The sequence below is a fragment of the Pan troglodytes genome, chromosome 10 (genome assembly GCF_028858775.2).
Source record: "Pan troglodytes isolate AG18354 chromosome 10, NHGRI_mPanTro3-v2.0_pri, whole genome shotgun sequence".
Taxonomy (NCBI): domain Eukaryota; kingdom Metazoa; phylum Chordata; class Mammalia; order Primates; family Hominidae; genus Pan; species Pan troglodytes.
In genome coordinates this window covers 117,301,768-117,318,039 of record NC_072408.2, presented here as the reverse complement: position 1 = coordinate 117,318,039, position 16,272 = coordinate 117,301,768, and the positions used below count along the sequence as shown (strand labels likewise).

Below are 16,272 nucleotides of genomic sequence, written 5' to 3'. Positions count from 1 at the left end.
GTACTTCAAACTGCCCTACCACTTAACTACACACACTCTAAGCAATAATGTAACGAGAAATCTTGACATGAAATATCAATGTTCTAAACATGAAAACTATTGAGAAAAAAACACAGTATTTTAAACCACTTTTAATTATACCTACCATGTCTGTAGAAGAATTGAATAACTACTTTGCATTTATCAGATCTGGTGAATATTCTGCACTTCTCTATATTTCTTTCAAGGGAATTCAGACATCTAAAGATGGGCAAAATTGACTGTAACAGAAATATACATATTAAGCACATACTTAACATGGTTGATTCATTTTAGAAACAAAAGTATATGCATTCATAAATGAACAGACTTGGCCAGGCGCGGTGGCTCACGCCTGTAATCCCAGCACTTTGGGAGGCAGAGGCGGGCAGATCACGAGGTCAGGAGATCGAGACCATCCTGGCTAACACAGTGAAACCCCGTCTCTACTAAAAATACAAAAAATTAGCCAGGCGTGGTGGCGGGCGCCTGTAAGTCCCAGCTACTCGGGAGGCTGAGGCAGGAGAATGGCGTGAACCTGGGAGGCAGAGCTTGCAGTGAGCCGAGATTGTGCCACTGCACTCCAGCCTGGGCAACAAAGCGAGACTTCGTCTCAAAAAAAAAATGAACAGACTTGGCCAGGTGCACTGGCTCACGCCTGTAATCCCAGCACTTTGGGAGGCCGAGGTGGGCAGATCACTTGAGGTCAGGAGTTCAAGACCAGCCTGGCCAACATGGCGAAACCCTCATCTCTATTAAAAACACAAAAATTAGCCAGGCATGGTGGCACACGCCTATAATCCCAGCTACTTGGGAGGCTGAGGCACGAAAATCACTTGAAACTGGGAGGCGGAGGTTGCAGTGAGCCAAGATTGCACCACTGCACTCCAGCCTGGGTAAGAAAGCGAGACTCTGTCTCAAAAATAATAATAATAATGAACAGATTTGTCCTGAATGCCATTTAAACTATTAAGTATAGAATACAGGTTATGTCCTATATAATGAATATTTCTACAGAATAAGAGAAAACCAGGGCCACTTATATTTACCTTCATTCCCAATTTGCATTTTAAATTCAGTGTTGTGTCAAGTTCATTTTCACTCATTTTCACTAAAGCTGACCATTGATAATGTTGAAAAAACACAGGAGAGAACAGGACACATCCATATGCTGACCGAGAAGAATTCACACATCTTAGAGCAAGCTAGAAAAATAAGATAAAAACTATTTAGGAGAGGTTGCGCATGGTGGCTCCCATGAACCTGTAATCCAAGCACTTTGGGAAGCCAAGGCAGGAGGATGGATGGAAGCCAGGAGTCTGAGACCAGCCTGGCCAACAGAGCAAGACCCCACCTCTATTTTTTTATTTTAAAAAAATTTAGGAGAAAATAAACTTTCTTTACATAATAGCTTGATTCAGAAAACGTCATTATGTTTAACATCACAGTTAAATGTGTTCAAATAAGAACATGGGATGTTAATTATGGACTGCCCTATATAGTCTGTATTGAATTTGCATATATATACATATAGGTACACCTATAATATATACAAGACATAACCTGTATTCTATACTTGATAGTTTAAATGGCATTCAGGACAAGTCTGTTAATTTATTATACACCTATATATATACATACATATAGGTGTACATACATGTATATATACATGCATGTACGTATATATAGGTGTATACATATATGTATATTATATTGAATACATATATGTGTTAAATCTAAAAGTTTACATGTTGAAAACATAAAATAGTAAATGCCTACAGGGGCCTTAACTTTCTTTTAATTTCTTTTTTACTTTTTTTCAAAAAACCAGCCTGTTGGCCAGGCTGGAGGGCAATGGTACCATCGCAGCTCACTGCAGCCTCCAAACCCCTGGCCTCAACCAATCCTCCCTCCTCTCAGCCTTCCAAGTAGCTGGGACTACAGGCACACAACACAACACCCGACTAATTTTTAAAATTTTTTTGTAGAGACAGGTAGTGTCTTGCTTTGTTGCTCAGGCTGGTCTCGAACTCCTGGGCTCAAGTGATCCTCCTGTCTCAGCCTCCCAAAGTGCTGGGATTACATTTGTGAAGTACCACACCCAGTCATGAGCCTTAACCTTAATGTGTGAAATGGCAAAAGGCAATATATAAGGGAGTTGCAATATATAAGGGAGTTACAGCATATTGGCGGTCTCACACCTTGTCTAAGGGGGGAAACCATTACTCAGTTTCAGCCAACTACTTCCACTTGGGAATGAATGCAGTCCCAAAACTGTCAGGTCTTCTGAATTTTCAAGAGAAGCAGGAAAAATTTGACTCAATTTTTTTTTTTTTTTTTTTTTTTGGGACGGAGTCTCACTCTCACTCTGTTGCCCAGGCTGGAGTGCAGTGGCACCATGTCGGCTCACTCACTGCAACCTCCATCTGCTAAATTCAAGCAATTCTCCCACCTCAGCCTCCCGAGTAGCTGGGATTACAGGTGCCCACCACCATGCCAGGCTAATTTTTATATTTTTAGTAGAGAAGGAGTTTCACCATGTGGACCAGGCTAGTCTCGAACTCCTGACCTCAGGTGATCCACCCACCTCGGCCTCCCAAAGTGCTGGGATTACAGGCGTGAGCCATCGCGCCCGGCCTCAATTTTTAAATGTTGGAAATTATTTCAAATTAAAAAAAAAAAACAAAAACAGTGCAGGCCAACAAACATTCCTGCAGACCGTAGCTAGTCTCTTAACTACCAGTTTGTGACTTCCAGTTTAAATCAATCAAGCTTATCTGCATATTTTCAACTTTACCATGCTCTAAGTGTATTCAGATATGTAAAATAAAGATAAACAGTGAAAGGGATAATTACAATTTCTGGATTTCCTAGTTAACATTCAATCTGGACTGGGATCTTTAAACATCTCCTCTTGCCTTGATACGTGATCTGTTAACTTTCTTACTTACACCTTTTTTAGATGGGTCTAGCCAGAACTCGTCACTAATTCGTGATAGAGCTTGAACTGCTTTCCCAAATACTATGGAGAAAAAGAAAGGTGATGCTTATATTCTTTCCCTCTAACAATAAAAACAAATCACAAGACTAGTTCAGCATTCAGAGGACTCAAGAGAAATTCAAAAATAACAGTATCTTACAGACTAATGCTATATTACTTTAATACAGTATAATACCCTTGGCAAAATGCCAGACACATAGTCAGGGCTCAATAAATTTGTAGTGTGTGAAATGATAAAATTGACCGAAATTTGTCCTTCTATATGTTTACAGTGTTGCATGGAGCTACTGTGGCAAACCAATTTCCATACTAATGTATTTTACAACTTGATTTAGATAAATGTATTTGACCCCCCAAAAACTGTGAAAACAGTGCATAGAGAAGATAATCTGAAGTGGTTTTAATAGCTTGATAGCCAAGTCACAACAAGTCATGAGAGAGAAATTAGGGATATTCAGCATACATCTCTGATGTTTGAGGGCAGCCAGATTTCCCCACCACAGAACACATTTAGGGCTGGAAAACACACTAGTCTGATCCCGTATGACACTGTTAATGTTCTTTTTATTTTTATTTTTTTTGAGACAGAGTCTCACTCTGACACTCAGGCTGGAGTGCAGTGGCGCGAGCTCAACTCACTGCAGCCTCAACCTCCCGGGCTCAATCGATCCTCTCGCCTCAGCCTTCCCAGTAGCTTGGGATTCCAGGCGCCCACCACTAAGCCCGGCTAATTTTTGTATGTTTAGTAGAGACGGGGTTTCATCATGTTGGGGTTTCATCATGTTGGTCAGGATGGTCTCGAACTCCCGACCTAAGGTGATCCACCCGCCTTGGCCTCCCAAAGTGCTAGGATTACAGGCGTGAGGCACTGCACCCGGCCTAACTTCCATTTTGAAAGCGCCGTTTACAACACTAATAGTTCTTGTACATTCCATCTATTACTGGGCTCTTTACACGCATTTCCATTTCATTGCCTCCAAACAAACTCTGTGACGAAGGTGCTGTCATTACCCGTTTCCGTTTTAGAAACTAAGCCCCAAAGAGATTTAGTGACTTTTCCAAGTTCATACATTTTTAAAAATGGTAGAATCTGGGGGAAAAAAAAACAGGTTAATGCTGTTCTCTTGGCACAAAAATACTTTTACTGTCCAAACATTATTTTTTTCTCTCAACTCTTCCCCATGCAGTCCTCAGCATCCCGAGTTTGTGGCCCGATGGTACAACTCTATTTCCCGGATACCACCCATATTACATCTGCCTCTAAGTAACACGAGATGGGTCCTCATCCTCCCCTCAGAAGTTAACAGGGACTTGAGTGGGTGGGGCTGTGGCCAGGGCGTGCGTCCTCAGTCCTTGCGCATAAAGGCAAAGAGGAAAAATTAGACAATGGTAGGGACGACCTATTAACGTCTGCTTTTCTCTCTGCTAAATGGGAAGACAACAAAGGCCGCTCCACCTTTCACCTGACTGCCGCTCATCACGCACTTCAGCATGGCTGCCATCCGCCCTAAAAAGCAGGCTCAGAAGGCGCGCCTCAGCTCGACGGCCCAGGTGCCCGGATGTTGCCCGCGCTTTTCAAAGCTTCGCGATCTCGTCTCTGCACTCTACCACCCCGTCTCCACAAGTTCCCAAACGGCTTTACGGCGGAGAAGGGTCCGTGCGGGCCTCCGTAGGGCAATTTCTGTCTCCCTCTGCTCTCATTGGTTGCGGTTAAGTGGGCGGGTCGCCGAGGAGCCTGAGGAAGAGGGCGGCGACGGTGGTGGTGACTGAGCGGAGTCTGGTGACAGGATGGTGAGGGCTGCAGCTGCGGCGACCAAGGCCTGGCTCTCGGGTGGGGTGCTGCGTTGTTGGGAGCCGTAGGGAGGCCCAGGGCGAGGAATTGGGAAATCCCGGAGGCCTCGGCGTCAGGGCCCAGGCGCTGGCCTGGGAAAGGCCCAGAAGAGGTCTAGGGAAGGAAGGGAGCGGCCACCTCTGGGTGCGGCTGGCCTAGGTCTCGTATCCCGGCCCCAAGGGGCCAGAGGCCATCCAAGAGGTAAAAAGGCCCCTCTAAGCAGCCCGACCTGTCACGAGACACGCACGCCCGAGCCAGGGAAGGCCTTTGGTCCTCTACCTCGAATGTTCCGGGGATAGGGGCACGGTCCTCCGTTTCCAGACGTTTCCTACTCGTTTCCCGCAAAAAGTACCTCCCGCTGGTTGGGGTGTAGTGGTGGAAGCTGGCCTCTCGGATGCAGAACAGGAAGTAGCGAGCAGAATTTCGTACCCGTTTAAGTTTGCCATCTAGGGAAAGGGAATAAACCACCCTCCTCGCTCCTGAAATAACATCTAGCTGCCATTGAGATGAGCAGGTGTGCTCTCAGAGGGCGGGATTTGGCACTTGCAATTGCTGGAACTATTTCTTTCCACGGGTTGCTACGCCTCTTTAGGGTAGGATTCCTTAATGATGTGTGAACTCATTGAAACTGTTGGGAAATTTTTGTGAATATACACATTTTTCTGGGGAGAGTGCCGGTGTTGGAGACTTGCCTAGTCTCCCCCAGCCACCTTCAAGCAATCACCCCTTCACCCCCAGTAGTTTGGTGCCCCTCAGACCTTCCTACATAAAAACTGGGGGCCTCTACTAGAGAGGACTCAGAGCTGTAATCATATTTTCTTTCTTTCTTTTTGAGATGGAGTCTCGCTCTGTCGCCCAGGCTGGAGTGCAATGCCGCGATCTCGGCTCACTGCAATGCCACCCGGGTTCAAGCCTCAGCTCCTGCCTCAGCCTCCCGAGTAGCTGGGATTACAGGCGCCCGCCACCAAGCCCGTCTAAATTTTTGTATTTTTAGTAGACACGGGGTTTCACCATGTTGGTCAGGCTGGTCTCTACCTCCCGACCTCAGGTGATCCACCCGCCTCGGCCTCCCAAAGTGCTGGGGTTACAGGCGTGAGCCACCGCGCCCGGCCTGTAATCATATTTTCAAAGGTGCCTTTGACTCTTAAAAAGTCAATTGTTTGGGGCAACCCACTCGGGTCCCCTTCCACCCTGTGTAAGCTTTGTTCTTTCGCTCTTCACAATAAATCTTGCTGCTGCTCAAAAAAAAAAAAAAAAATCAATTGTTTGAAATGGAGCTGTGATTATCTTCATATTTGTGTTGATGGAGGTTGGCTGTAAAGGGACGTCTACCTCTGACAGGCATTTATTGCATTCTTTTTTATTTTTACAAGGAAACCAAAGAAGCTATGCATTTTTAAGATTTACTATTGCATGACAAACAGCCTTTTCAAGAGGGGGACTTACAGACATGGCAGCCAGAGATTTATGGTGCATGCTTCTTTAAAATCTTTAATCTCACTTTTAATTTTTGCTTCTAAACAGACTCCAATTTAAAGTAATCCGTTTACAGTAATTTCGAGACACCTATCCATGGGAGAAGACATAATTACTTGCCATGGTTTCAAAATATTAATGTTTCTCAAGTTGTTTGAGAAGTGATCCCTCTTATTTAGGGTAGTTGTACTGGAACATCATTTTTCATATGAAATAGAACTGGGAAAAATTTAGCATTAGCCAGTTCTTTCATGATTAAAAGCATTTTATTTGGCAAAGGATACAGACGTTCAACACTCAGTACAGTGTCCAGAGTCTGTGGGCAGCAAATTCAGGTGTGGGAAAGGTCCAGTTTTACCTGAATAAATGTGTTTGTTTTTATTATTTTGTCTTCACCTTTAGTTGATTTGTTCAACACTTGATAATGTATTCATGGTGCTGTGTTGCATCAGCTACAAAAAATCACCTAGCCGCAGCATAATTTTCCAGCTACTAGAATTTTGAATGTAAGATAATTAAGATCCATATACTTGAATAATTAAACCCTAAGAATCCAGAAAATGTTAGCCTTTCAGCTATTACTGATGATAAATTTTCCAGTGTCTTGTAGAAATCTAAATTCATTATTTTATAAAATCTTATAAAAATCTAAACAGAATGGAAAACAGAGATGGAAGTCGATGTACAGAACAAGATTAGGAAAAGTAGGAGAAACTGACAAGACAAATTTATTAAAAAGTGTGTGTGTCATGTTCAAAAATAAAGCAAATATTTATTTTGGTATTGTTTTGAGCACAGCTGATTTTTAACATTTTCTTTCATAACACTCAGAAATCATTAACAATTGTTTGCTCATTTGGTATGGGTTTTTTGTTCTCTTTTTTTTTTTTTTTTTGGTTTCTTTTTGTTGCTTTCTTTTAACATTGGTCATGTTTCACCCTTTTTTTTTCATCCCCCCTGTCTGCAATCAACTTCTTCATTCCACTAAGGCTGGGCACAGAGTAAGTTTCTTCACTTAGCTCCTACTAACAGTGGTGGTTGGGTGGCTGTTTACTGACTGGATTTCTTACCCTTTTAAGGTCTGTTGAAAGGAAGTAACCGAATTCCTATGCTTTGATTGGGTTGGCTCTTTATTTCAATTTAATAAGACTACCATTTCCAGGATCTTTTGCTTTCTTAAAGGACTCTATCATCTATGTCTATCCCGATTTGTCAAAGTGTGGAATTTGGGTGGGAACATGTTTCAAAGTATGACCCGTGTTATGTAACACTATTTCCCCATAACTTTGTCATCAGCAGGAAACCAGAGGATTCTGTCCTAGTAAGGATCCCTACTAATTTGAAATGATTGTGTGGTCATTCATACAGTTATATCTTTAGACTGCTAATAGTCTTGAGTCTTGGAGATAATCCACAGTACTTTATAGAATTAGGTCATCAAGCATTATAAAGTACCATGTCTTACTAATGTTCTTTCTGGTACATTCAGATTGAACAGCTCATTCATTATTAGTACCAAACATTTCAACCTGTTGTAGACATATACCCTTTTATGAGTTTGGGGTGGTGGTTGTTGTTGTTGTTCTTCTTCTTCTTTTAAATATAGAAATCTATTATTTTTACCTTTTTCTCAAAGCAAGATTCCCATACTAACTATGTACTTCAATCCATATCAGAAGGAATCCCCCTCTAAAATGAAGATTGTTCTATATCCAGGTACTTTTATGTTGATTACCAGTGAGGGTGGAAACTTCATAGTGGTTTTTAGTTTTACAGATGTTTTGTCCACTGAGATCTGCATTGAAACAATTAATATAGGTCATACAACAAATACCTGCTGAAACTAGTCTTTATAAAGAAGAATCTTACTTAACAATTTAAAGTGTGCTAATTTCATAACCTTGTGTTACTTTGAGATTACAAACTATGTCCCGATAACTCTGTGTCCTGGTAACAGTTCCTTTTCTTTGCAATAATTTTAATTTTTGTTGCAAGATGAATCAAGCTTCTTTTGGTAATCATTTTAATTTCACACATTTTGTTTGTTTGATTAATTTTCATTTACAAAGTCTGCAGTGGCAAAACTATTTTGTTTTATCCTATTAGCTATTTAATGTTTTCTTTGATAATATTAAAGAATAGTCATGCCTTTAAAAGCAGTTAAAGGGCATGTACATTTATGCATGCAATATCTGTAAAGGAAAACATTTTGTATAGAATGAAGGTGCTTATACTGATCAACATGAAGAAATTGATTCTGTTGGGCTGGGCGCAGTGGCTCACGCCTATAATCCTAGCAGTTTGGGAGGCCAGGGCAGGTGGGTCACCTGAGGTCAGATGTTGGAGACCAGCCTGGCCAACACGGTGAAACCCTGTCTCTACTAAAAATACAAAAATTAGCTGGGTGTAGTGGAGAGCGCTTGTAATCCCTACTCGGGAGGCTGAGGCAGGAGAACTGCATGAACCTGGGAGGCAGAGGTTGCAGTGAGCCGAGATTGCACCATTGCACTCCAGCCTGGGCGACAAGAGCAAAATTCCGTCTCAAAAAAAAAAAAAAAAAATTGATTCTGTTGTCCTTTGGAGGATAGATACTAATTTTTTGTTTGTTTGTTTTGAGACAGAGTCTCACTCTGCTGCCCAGGCTGGAGTGCCAGTGGCATCCAGTGCCAGTGCCAGTGCCATCTCAGCTCACTGCAACCTCCGCCTCCTGAGTTCAAGCAATTCTCCTGCCTCAGCCTCCCAAGTAGCTGGGATTACAGGCGCCTGCCACCGTGCCTGGCTAACTTTTGTATTTTTCTTTTTAGTAAAGACAGTGTTTTACCATGTTGGCCAGGCTGGTCTCGAACTCCTGACCTCAAGTATTCTGCCCACCTCGGCCTCCCAAAGTGCTGGGATTACAGGTGTGAGCCACCGCACTCGGCCAGACAGATACTATTTTTAAATGATCTTTCTAACAGTATTCTGTTAAATGGCTAAATTAATGTTGTTTCTCAAATCTTGAAATTTTTAAATTAGGCCAGGCGTGGTGACTCATGCCTGTAATCCTAGCACTTTGGGAGGCGGAGGTGGGTGGATCACCTGAGGTCAGGAGTTCCAGACCAGCCTGGCCAACATGGTGAAACCCTATCTTTACTAAAAATACAAAAATTAGCTGGGCATGGTGGCACACGCCTGTAGTCCCAGCTACTTGGGAAGCTGAGGCAGGAGAATCATTTGAACCCAGGAGGCGGAGGTTGCAGTGAGCCGAGATCGCACCACTGCACTCCAGCCTGGGCGACAGAGTGAGACTCCGTCTCAAAAAAAAAAAAAAAAAAAAGAAAGAAAGAAATTGTACAGGATTGGGGTTTATATTCTTTTATATTTAAAAGCAAAATTTACTTTTGTCATCTGAGACTATGTTGCAGCTCTAAACCACCTTATGCTAAATTTATCACTTATTTAGCTGATCTCTTTTTTGTTTTAATGCTCTAATATACATGAAAGATTGTGAAAATGTTTTCTTTTTTTTAAGTTGGGGAACTATACCGAGGATATATGAGCAATTTAATCCAGACCATAAAAATATGACAGTGAGGACTTCTAATAATGAAGGAAAGTGAAGATATCAAAGATTATAATTCAAAAGCACACATTTACCTGATGAAACTGAAGGCTGTTGTATATCTCTGTAACGTACACCTAATAGTTTGAAGTAACAAAAATATCAAATTTTGGCTATTATGCTTGCACATAGTTGTCAGTCTAGTACAGATAAATTACATAATTAACTTTTTTCTCTATTAACAATTTCCTTAAATATTTCTGGGATTAATATATCATTTCATGTTACAACTGCAGAAATATGAATTATCATATCAGTCTTTAAAAATGCCAAATTCTATAGGGCCCAGTAGTATACTTTACATTTTGTAATTTTTAAAATTCAGTGTATTTACAGGTCTCTAAATGAATCACTTTAGAATGCTTGATTTCACTCTTGGTAAATAGAATGATTACCTGTATTTTATATATGCAACTGTTTACAACCAAAATAAGATTGATTTAGAACAAAGTACATTACCATAAGTATGTCTGTTTAAATTGTCATGATACAATCAATGATGAAACCTATCCCAAAGCTGATGACCTGAAGAAAAATACGTACAGATTCAGCTTCTGAGATTAAATAGTCATGATAGGAACCCTATGAATAATTTCTGGGATTCGGGATCTCTTACGAGACTTAAAAGGGGGCTTACAAGAGGAGACTATTTTGTTTTGATATTGTGTTTAACATTATGCTTTATCTCACCTTGACACTTTAAAGTTGGTGTTGGTATTAGGAGATCTGCACATCCCACACCGGTGCAACAGTTTGCCAGCTAAATTCAAAAAACTCCTGGTGCCAGGAAAAATTCAGCACATTCTCTGCACAGGAAACCTTTGCACCAAAGAGAGTTATGACTATCTCAAGACTCTGGCTGGTGATGTTCATATTGTGAGAGGAGACTTCGATGAGGTGATGTATTTCCCTTTCCCTTCTCAAGTATCTCCCTTTCTTGATTATTACTTACATAAGCTTTATCTTTAGACCAGGGTTTCTCAACTGGTAAGGTTTTTTTTTTTCCCCTTTTTCTTTTCCAAATGTAAAATTACTATACATCATGCCCCTCCCTTACTATTTGAAAATCACTGATTTAGATCACCTAGTAAACATTAAATACTTATTCTAACTAAATAGATACTGAATAAAAGTGGCTTTGTTACTGTTTTATGCTGTCGTTTAATTTATAAAGTTTTTTTTGTTTGTTTTTGTTTTTTTTGAGATGGAGTCTTGCTCTGTCGCCCAGGCTGGAATGCAGTGGCACAATCTTGGCTCCCTGAAACCTCTGCCTCTCAGGTTCAACCGATTCTCCTGCCTAACCTCCCAAGTAGCTGAGACTACAGGCGCACACCATCACATCCAGCTATTTTTTTTTTTAGTAGAGATGGCGTTTTGCCGTGTTGGCAAGGCTGGTCTCGAACTCGTGACCTCAGGTGATCCTCCCGCCTCAGCCTCCTAAAGTGCTGGGATTACAGGCATGAGCCACCACACTCAGTCAAGTTTATAAAGTTTTTATTATGAACTTTTCACCGCCGCTACCTCTACTAACTTTATTCCAAGCCACCGTATCATTTTCTTGTATTCCAACTTCCTAATTCTACCCTTGCTCCTTCCAGTTTATTCTCCAACTAGCAACCAGCGTGATCCTTTTTAAGTAAAGTAAGATCACATCACTTCTCTGCTGGCAACCCTCCTGTGGCTTCCTTTCTCAAAGGTTGACTTTATAGGGCATGAGGGAGTTTTGAAGGAGTGATAGAGCTGCTCTGTATCTTTAGTGTGGCAGTGCTTACACAGCCATGTGCATTTGTCAAAACCCATCATATTATACATGAAAAAGTAAGATTTTACTTTGTGCAAATTACGCCTCAATAAACCTGACTTTAAAGAAAAAAAGTAAGGAGTTCTGGGCCGGGTACGGTGGCTCACGCCTGTAATCCCAGCACTTTGGGAGGCCTAGGTGGGTGGATCATGAGGTCAGAAGATCAAGACCATCCTGGCTGATACGGTGAAACCCCATCTCTACTAAAAATACAAAAAAATTAGCCAGGTGTGGTGCTGGGCGCCTGTCGTCCCAGCTACTTGGGAGGCTGAGGCAGGAGAATGGTGTGAACCTGGGAGGCGGAGCTAGCAGTGAGCTGAGATTGTGCCACTGCACTCCAGCCTGGGCGACAGAGTGAAACTCTATCTCAAAAAAAAAAAGTAAGGAGTTCTGGAGTTCCCGTTAGTTAATAATGGGATTTTTGGCAGATCACTTCCCCTTTCTGATCCTTAGTAAATATGACTGGAATGGATGATTTTTAAAACCCCTGCCAGTGCCAACATTGTATGGTGTAGCATAATAAACCTGATTCTAGTTTGAAAATTTTATTTTAGGCCGGGTGCGGTGGCTCACGCCTGTAATCCCGCACTTTGGGAGGCCGAGGCAGGTGGATCACGAGGTCAGGAGATCGAGACCATCCTGGCTAACACGGTGAACCCCCGTCTCCACTAAAAATACAAAAAAAATTAGCTGGGCATGGTGGTGGGCGCTTGTAGTCCCAGCTACTCGGGAAGCTGAGGCAGGAGAATGGCGTGAACCTGGGAGGCAGAGTTTGCAGTGAGCCGAGATCGCGCCACTGCACTCCATCCTGGGCGACACAGTGAGACTCTGTCTCAAAAAAAAAAAAAAAAAAAAAAAAAGTTTATACATATAGTATTTCTGGGAATATAAGATTTTCATCAATTAATCTTGGTTTGTGTTATTTAATGGGGTTCCTTAAACCAAACTGAAGGGGCATACTGTCTTTTTATTGTATTTTAAAAAGAGTTTGGATAAATTTAAAGGTGGCATGGAGGTGAAAGACGGGGAGATGAAAGGACAAACAACCTCTTTGCCTGTTTCATCATCCATAAAGTGGGGATCATAATAGAACCTTCTAGGATTGTTTGTATTAATTAAGTTGATATTTGTAAAACCCCTACAGTAGTGCCTGGCTCATACTAAGTACTATGTAAGTGTTAGCTCTCATTATTTTAAGCTATCTATAAAAGTATTAAGGCTACATTAAGCTATAATTTGAACACACCCTAACTTACATGCCTTAGGTAAAGGAAAATCACAAGTTTGGGGGGAATAATTATTTACAGCATGCACAGAAGAACCCATATTCTATAGGAATAAACACAATGAAGGGGTTGCATGATAAATTCCAGTTTATATTGAGTAAGTTATGTTTTAAAATATAGATGCAGCCTTAGAGACCAAGAAGAAATAAAATATTTATAAATGTGGGGTGGGCACAGTGGCTCAGGCCTGTAATCCTAGCGCTTTGGGAGGCCAAGGCAGGTGGATCATTTGAGGTTAGGAGTTTGAAACCAGCCTGGCCAACATGGTGAGACTCTGTCTCTACTAAAAATACAAAAAAATTAGGTGGGCGTGGTGGTGGGTGCCTGTAATCCCAGCTACTTGGGAGGCTGAGACAGGAGAATTGCTTGAACCTGGCAGGCGGAGGTTACAGTGAACCAAGATGGTACCACTGCACTCCAGCCTGGGCAACGCAGCAACACTCTGTCTCAAAAAAAAAAAAAAAAAATGTATAAATGTGTGTGTTGTGGGGTACTACATCAAAACATCCATAGGAGATTGAATATTTAAGCAAACTGATTTTTTTAAACATCAGTATCTCTAAAATACATATTTTCTTATGTCTTTTTCTTATGTTAGAATCTGAATTATCCAGAACAGAAAGTTGTGACTGTTGGACAGTTCAAAATTGGTCTGATCCATGGACATCAAGTTATTCCATGGGGAGATATGGCCAGCTTAGCCCTGTTGCAGAGGCAATTTGATGTGGACATTCTTATCTCGGGACACACACACAAATTTGAAGCATTTGAGCATGAAAATAAATTCTACATTAATCCAGGTTCTGCCACTGGGGCATATAATGCCTTGGAAACGTGAGTAGTATAGAATTTGGGAATTTGGGGGCTTTAGTAAAATAATTGCATGTGTGACATTTCGTAAAAGAAATGTGGCTGGGCACAGTGGCTCATGCCTGTAATACCAGCACTTCGGGAGACCAGGGCGGGTTGCTTGAGCCCAGGAGTTTGAGACCAGCCTAGACAATATGGTGAGACCCTGTCTCTACAAAAAAATTTTAAAAATTAGCTGGGTGTGGTGGTGCATACCTGTGATCCCAGCTACACAGGAGGCTGAGGTGGGATGATCACTTGAGCCTAGGAGGTTGAGACTGCAGTGAGCCACGTTTGAGGCTCTGTACTCCAGCCAGGGTGACAGAAGGAGACTCAATAAATAAATAAATAAATAAATAAATAAATAAATAAATAAAAATAAATGTGACTTTTTTTTTTTTTTTTGAGACAGAGTCTTGCTCTGTCACCTAGGCTGGAGTGTAGTGTTGCAATCTTGGCTCACTGCAACCTCTGTCTCCCGGGTTCAAGTGATTCTTGTGCCTCAGTCTCCCAAGTAGCCGGGATTATAGGTACCCACCACCACGCCTAGCTAATTCTTGTATTTTTAGTAGAGATGGGGTTTCACCATGTTAGCCAGGCTGGTATTGAACTCCTGACCTCAGGTGATCCACCCACCTCAGCCTCCCAGAGTGCTGGGATTATAGGTGTAAGCCACTGTGCCCAGCCACATGTGACCATTTAAATAAATCTAGCCATTTTGGCAATCTTTTGGTAACTGTTCATGTGATATGTAACAGATTTCTCTGAATCCAAATAGTCATCTTAAATTGAAATTTATAGTGCTGCTGCTTTGTGCTACAAAACACTGACATTATTTATTTTTTCTTCTAGAAACATTATTCCATCATTTGTGTTGATGGATATCCAGGCTTCTACAGTGGTCACCTATGTGTATCAGCTAATTGGAGATGATGTGAAAGTAGAACGAATCGAATACAAAAAATCTTAAAGCCAGGCCTGTCTTGATGATTTTTGGTTTTTTTTCATTGTCCTGTTGAAATCAAGTAATTAAACATTTAAGAGCCACAAAATTGTATCACTTTTATAATATTTTGCAGTAAAATATACCATCTTCTCTGTTAATACATAATTGCTCCAAGCTTCCTGTAAACTATAAGAATATATTTAGTTTACAGTATATGGATTCTATGAAAAAATGTCCACAACACAGTAATTGGTCACTTGTTAAGAAAAATTTATCCTTGTAAGTATCTTCAAAGTTGATATTTGGAACTTTATTCCAAAAGTAGTGCATGTGGAGAAAGAATCTAGACTTTCTTGTATACATTTTTCTCTTCTCCAGTAATAAACAATTACCTTTCATTTATACTTTCTTGATAACCTGTATTTAATTTAAAAAAAAACATAAAAATGAGGAACCAAGTGAAACTACGGATATAAATATTAAAGTGGACGAGATGACCTTTCAGAGCTCTTCTCTTATATTGTGTCATAATGTTGGACTCAGATTTTATTTGCTAAATAATATACCATGCCGACATTAACAGTGATTCTTCAAACTGTTGCTATTTCCATTTTTCAAGGTTTAATAAAAGTTTTAAAAATACAAGTTTAGGGGCCGGGCACAGTGGCTCACACCCTAATCCCAACACTTTGGGAGGCCGAGGCAGGTGGATCACCTGAGGTCAGGAGTTCAAGACCAGCCTGTCCAACATGGTGAAACCCTGTCTGTACTAAAAATACAAAATTAGCCAGCATGGTGCTACATGCCTGTATTCCCAGCTACTCGGGAGGCTGAGGCAGTAGAATCAATTGAATCTTGGAGTTGGAGGTTGCAGTGAGCCGAGATCACACCATTGCACTCCAGCCTGGTTAACAAGAGCATAACTCCGTCTCAAAAAAAAAAAAAACAAATTTAGCAAGGAAGCATACTAGAGTAATATATAACGTAAAGAATCCTCTTGTTAGTGTAACTACTCCCAACCTAATCTAGTCCGAGAGTCCCAAGTTATTTATGTGGTAATTTCATAAGATAGGGAAAATGTGTATTTACATTTTAAAGTTGTATTCAAATAGCAAATATTTATTGATCACCTACTTTGTAAGTCAGAGCATTATCTCTGTCAAATGCTATTCTGTATCTGGATATTTCCAAGCTTCCCTTAGCCCAATCAAAAAAATACTTGTAGGATATTCTTTTTTTTTTTGAGACGGAGTCTCGCTGTGTTGCCAGGCTGGAGTGCAGTGGTGTGATCTCGGTTCACTGCAACCTCCGCCTCCCAGGTTCAAGCAATTCTAATTCTCCTGCCTCAATCTCCCAAGTAGCTGGGACTATAGGCACACACCAACATGCCCAGCTAATTTTTGTATTTTCAGTAGAGACGGGGGTTTCACCATGTTGGTCAGGCTGGTCTCGAACTCCTGACC

The 16,272-nt window shown here is 41.2% G+C and overlaps 2 protein-coding genes, 1 long non-coding RNA gene and 1 other non-coding gene across 26 annotated transcripts in view; 2 read left to right on the top strand and 2 right to left on the bottom strand.

The window, feature by feature from the left end:
* The window catches only part of RAD9B (RAD9 checkpoint clamp component B), a 29,566-nt gene extending 24,854 nt beyond the window's left edge, over nucleotides 1-4,712 (bottom strand). For 5 of the 21 annotated variants that reach the window (XR_010147766.1, XR_010147767.1, XR_010147770.1 and 2 more), the window contains exons 1-5: nucleotides 4,476-4,661; nucleotides 4,031-4,371; nucleotides 2,970-3,040; nucleotides 1,068-1,223; nucleotides 146-260 (exon numbers count right to left, since the gene is read on the bottom strand). Coding sequence is in view for 8 of the 21 variants with exons in the window: in XM_063784929.1 (XP_063640999.1) it covers nucleotides 146-260; nucleotides 1,068-1,223; nucleotides 2,970-3,040; nucleotides 4,031-4,091 (403 nt within the window). In the remaining 13 variants the exon portion in view is untranslated. Of the gene's footprint in view, nucleotides 1-145; nucleotides 261-1,067; nucleotides 1,224-2,969; nucleotides 3,041-4,030; nucleotides 4,372-4,475 lie in introns of all 21 variants that reach the window. The other 16 variants (XR_010147768.1, XR_010147769.1, XM_001142878.7 and 13 more) reach the window with 11 other exon arrangements.
* On the top strand, nucleotides 4,703-15,213 carry VPS29 (VPS29 retromer complex component). Of its 3 annotated transcripts, none has more exons than XM_001143558.7 (5): nucleotides 4,732-4,810; nucleotides 7,316-7,327; nucleotides 10,633-10,824; nucleotides 13,613-13,848; nucleotides 14,716-15,213. In XM_001143558.7, the coding sequence occupies exons 1-5, from the start codon at nucleotides 4,808-4,810 to the stop codon at nucleotides 14,831-14,833; spliced, it is 561 nt and encodes a 186-aa protein (XP_001143558.1). In that variant the 5' UTR covers nucleotides 4,732-4,807; the 3' UTR covers nucleotides 14,834-15,213. The 3 variants fall into 3 exon arrangements, with proteins under 3 accessions (XP_003313988.1, XP_001143558.1, XP_009424524.1); XM_009426249.5 differs by lacking the exon at nucleotides 4,732-4,810 and adding an exon at nucleotides 5,300-5,443; XM_003313940.6 differs by lacking the exon at nucleotides 7,316-7,327 and having other exon boundaries at nucleotides 4,703-4,810.
* LOC107967640 (uncharacterized) lies at nucleotides 8,028-10,006 on the bottom strand. The gene is made up of 2 exons (XR_001708281.2): nucleotides 9,963-10,006; nucleotides 8,028-8,121 (listed from the first exon to the last, which is right to left on the bottom strand). It is a non-coding gene; the product is annotated as an uncharacterized LOC107967640 (long non-coding RNA).
* LOC112205140 (small nucleolar RNA SNORD50) lies at nucleotides 10,419-10,488 on the top strand. Its single transcript, XR_002938993.1, has one exon. It is a non-coding gene; the product is annotated as a small nucleolar RNA SNORD50 (small nucleolar RNA).
* Nucleotides 15,214-16,272: the final 1,059 nt, after the last annotated feature.

Coding starts and splice junctions, on each gene's coding strand:
- VPS29 (XM_009426249.5), top strand. CDS start 5,357: ATGAGCAGGTGTGCTCTCAGAGGGCGGGATTTGGCACTTGCAATTGCT. Junction 10,825..13,612: donor TGAGAGGAGACTTCGATGAG/GTGATGTATTTC, acceptor TTCTTATGTTAG/AATCTGAATTATCCAGAACA. Junction 13,849..14,715: donor GCATATAATGCCTTGGAAAC/GTGAGTAGTATA, acceptor TTTTTCTTCTAG/AAACATTATTCCATCATTTG.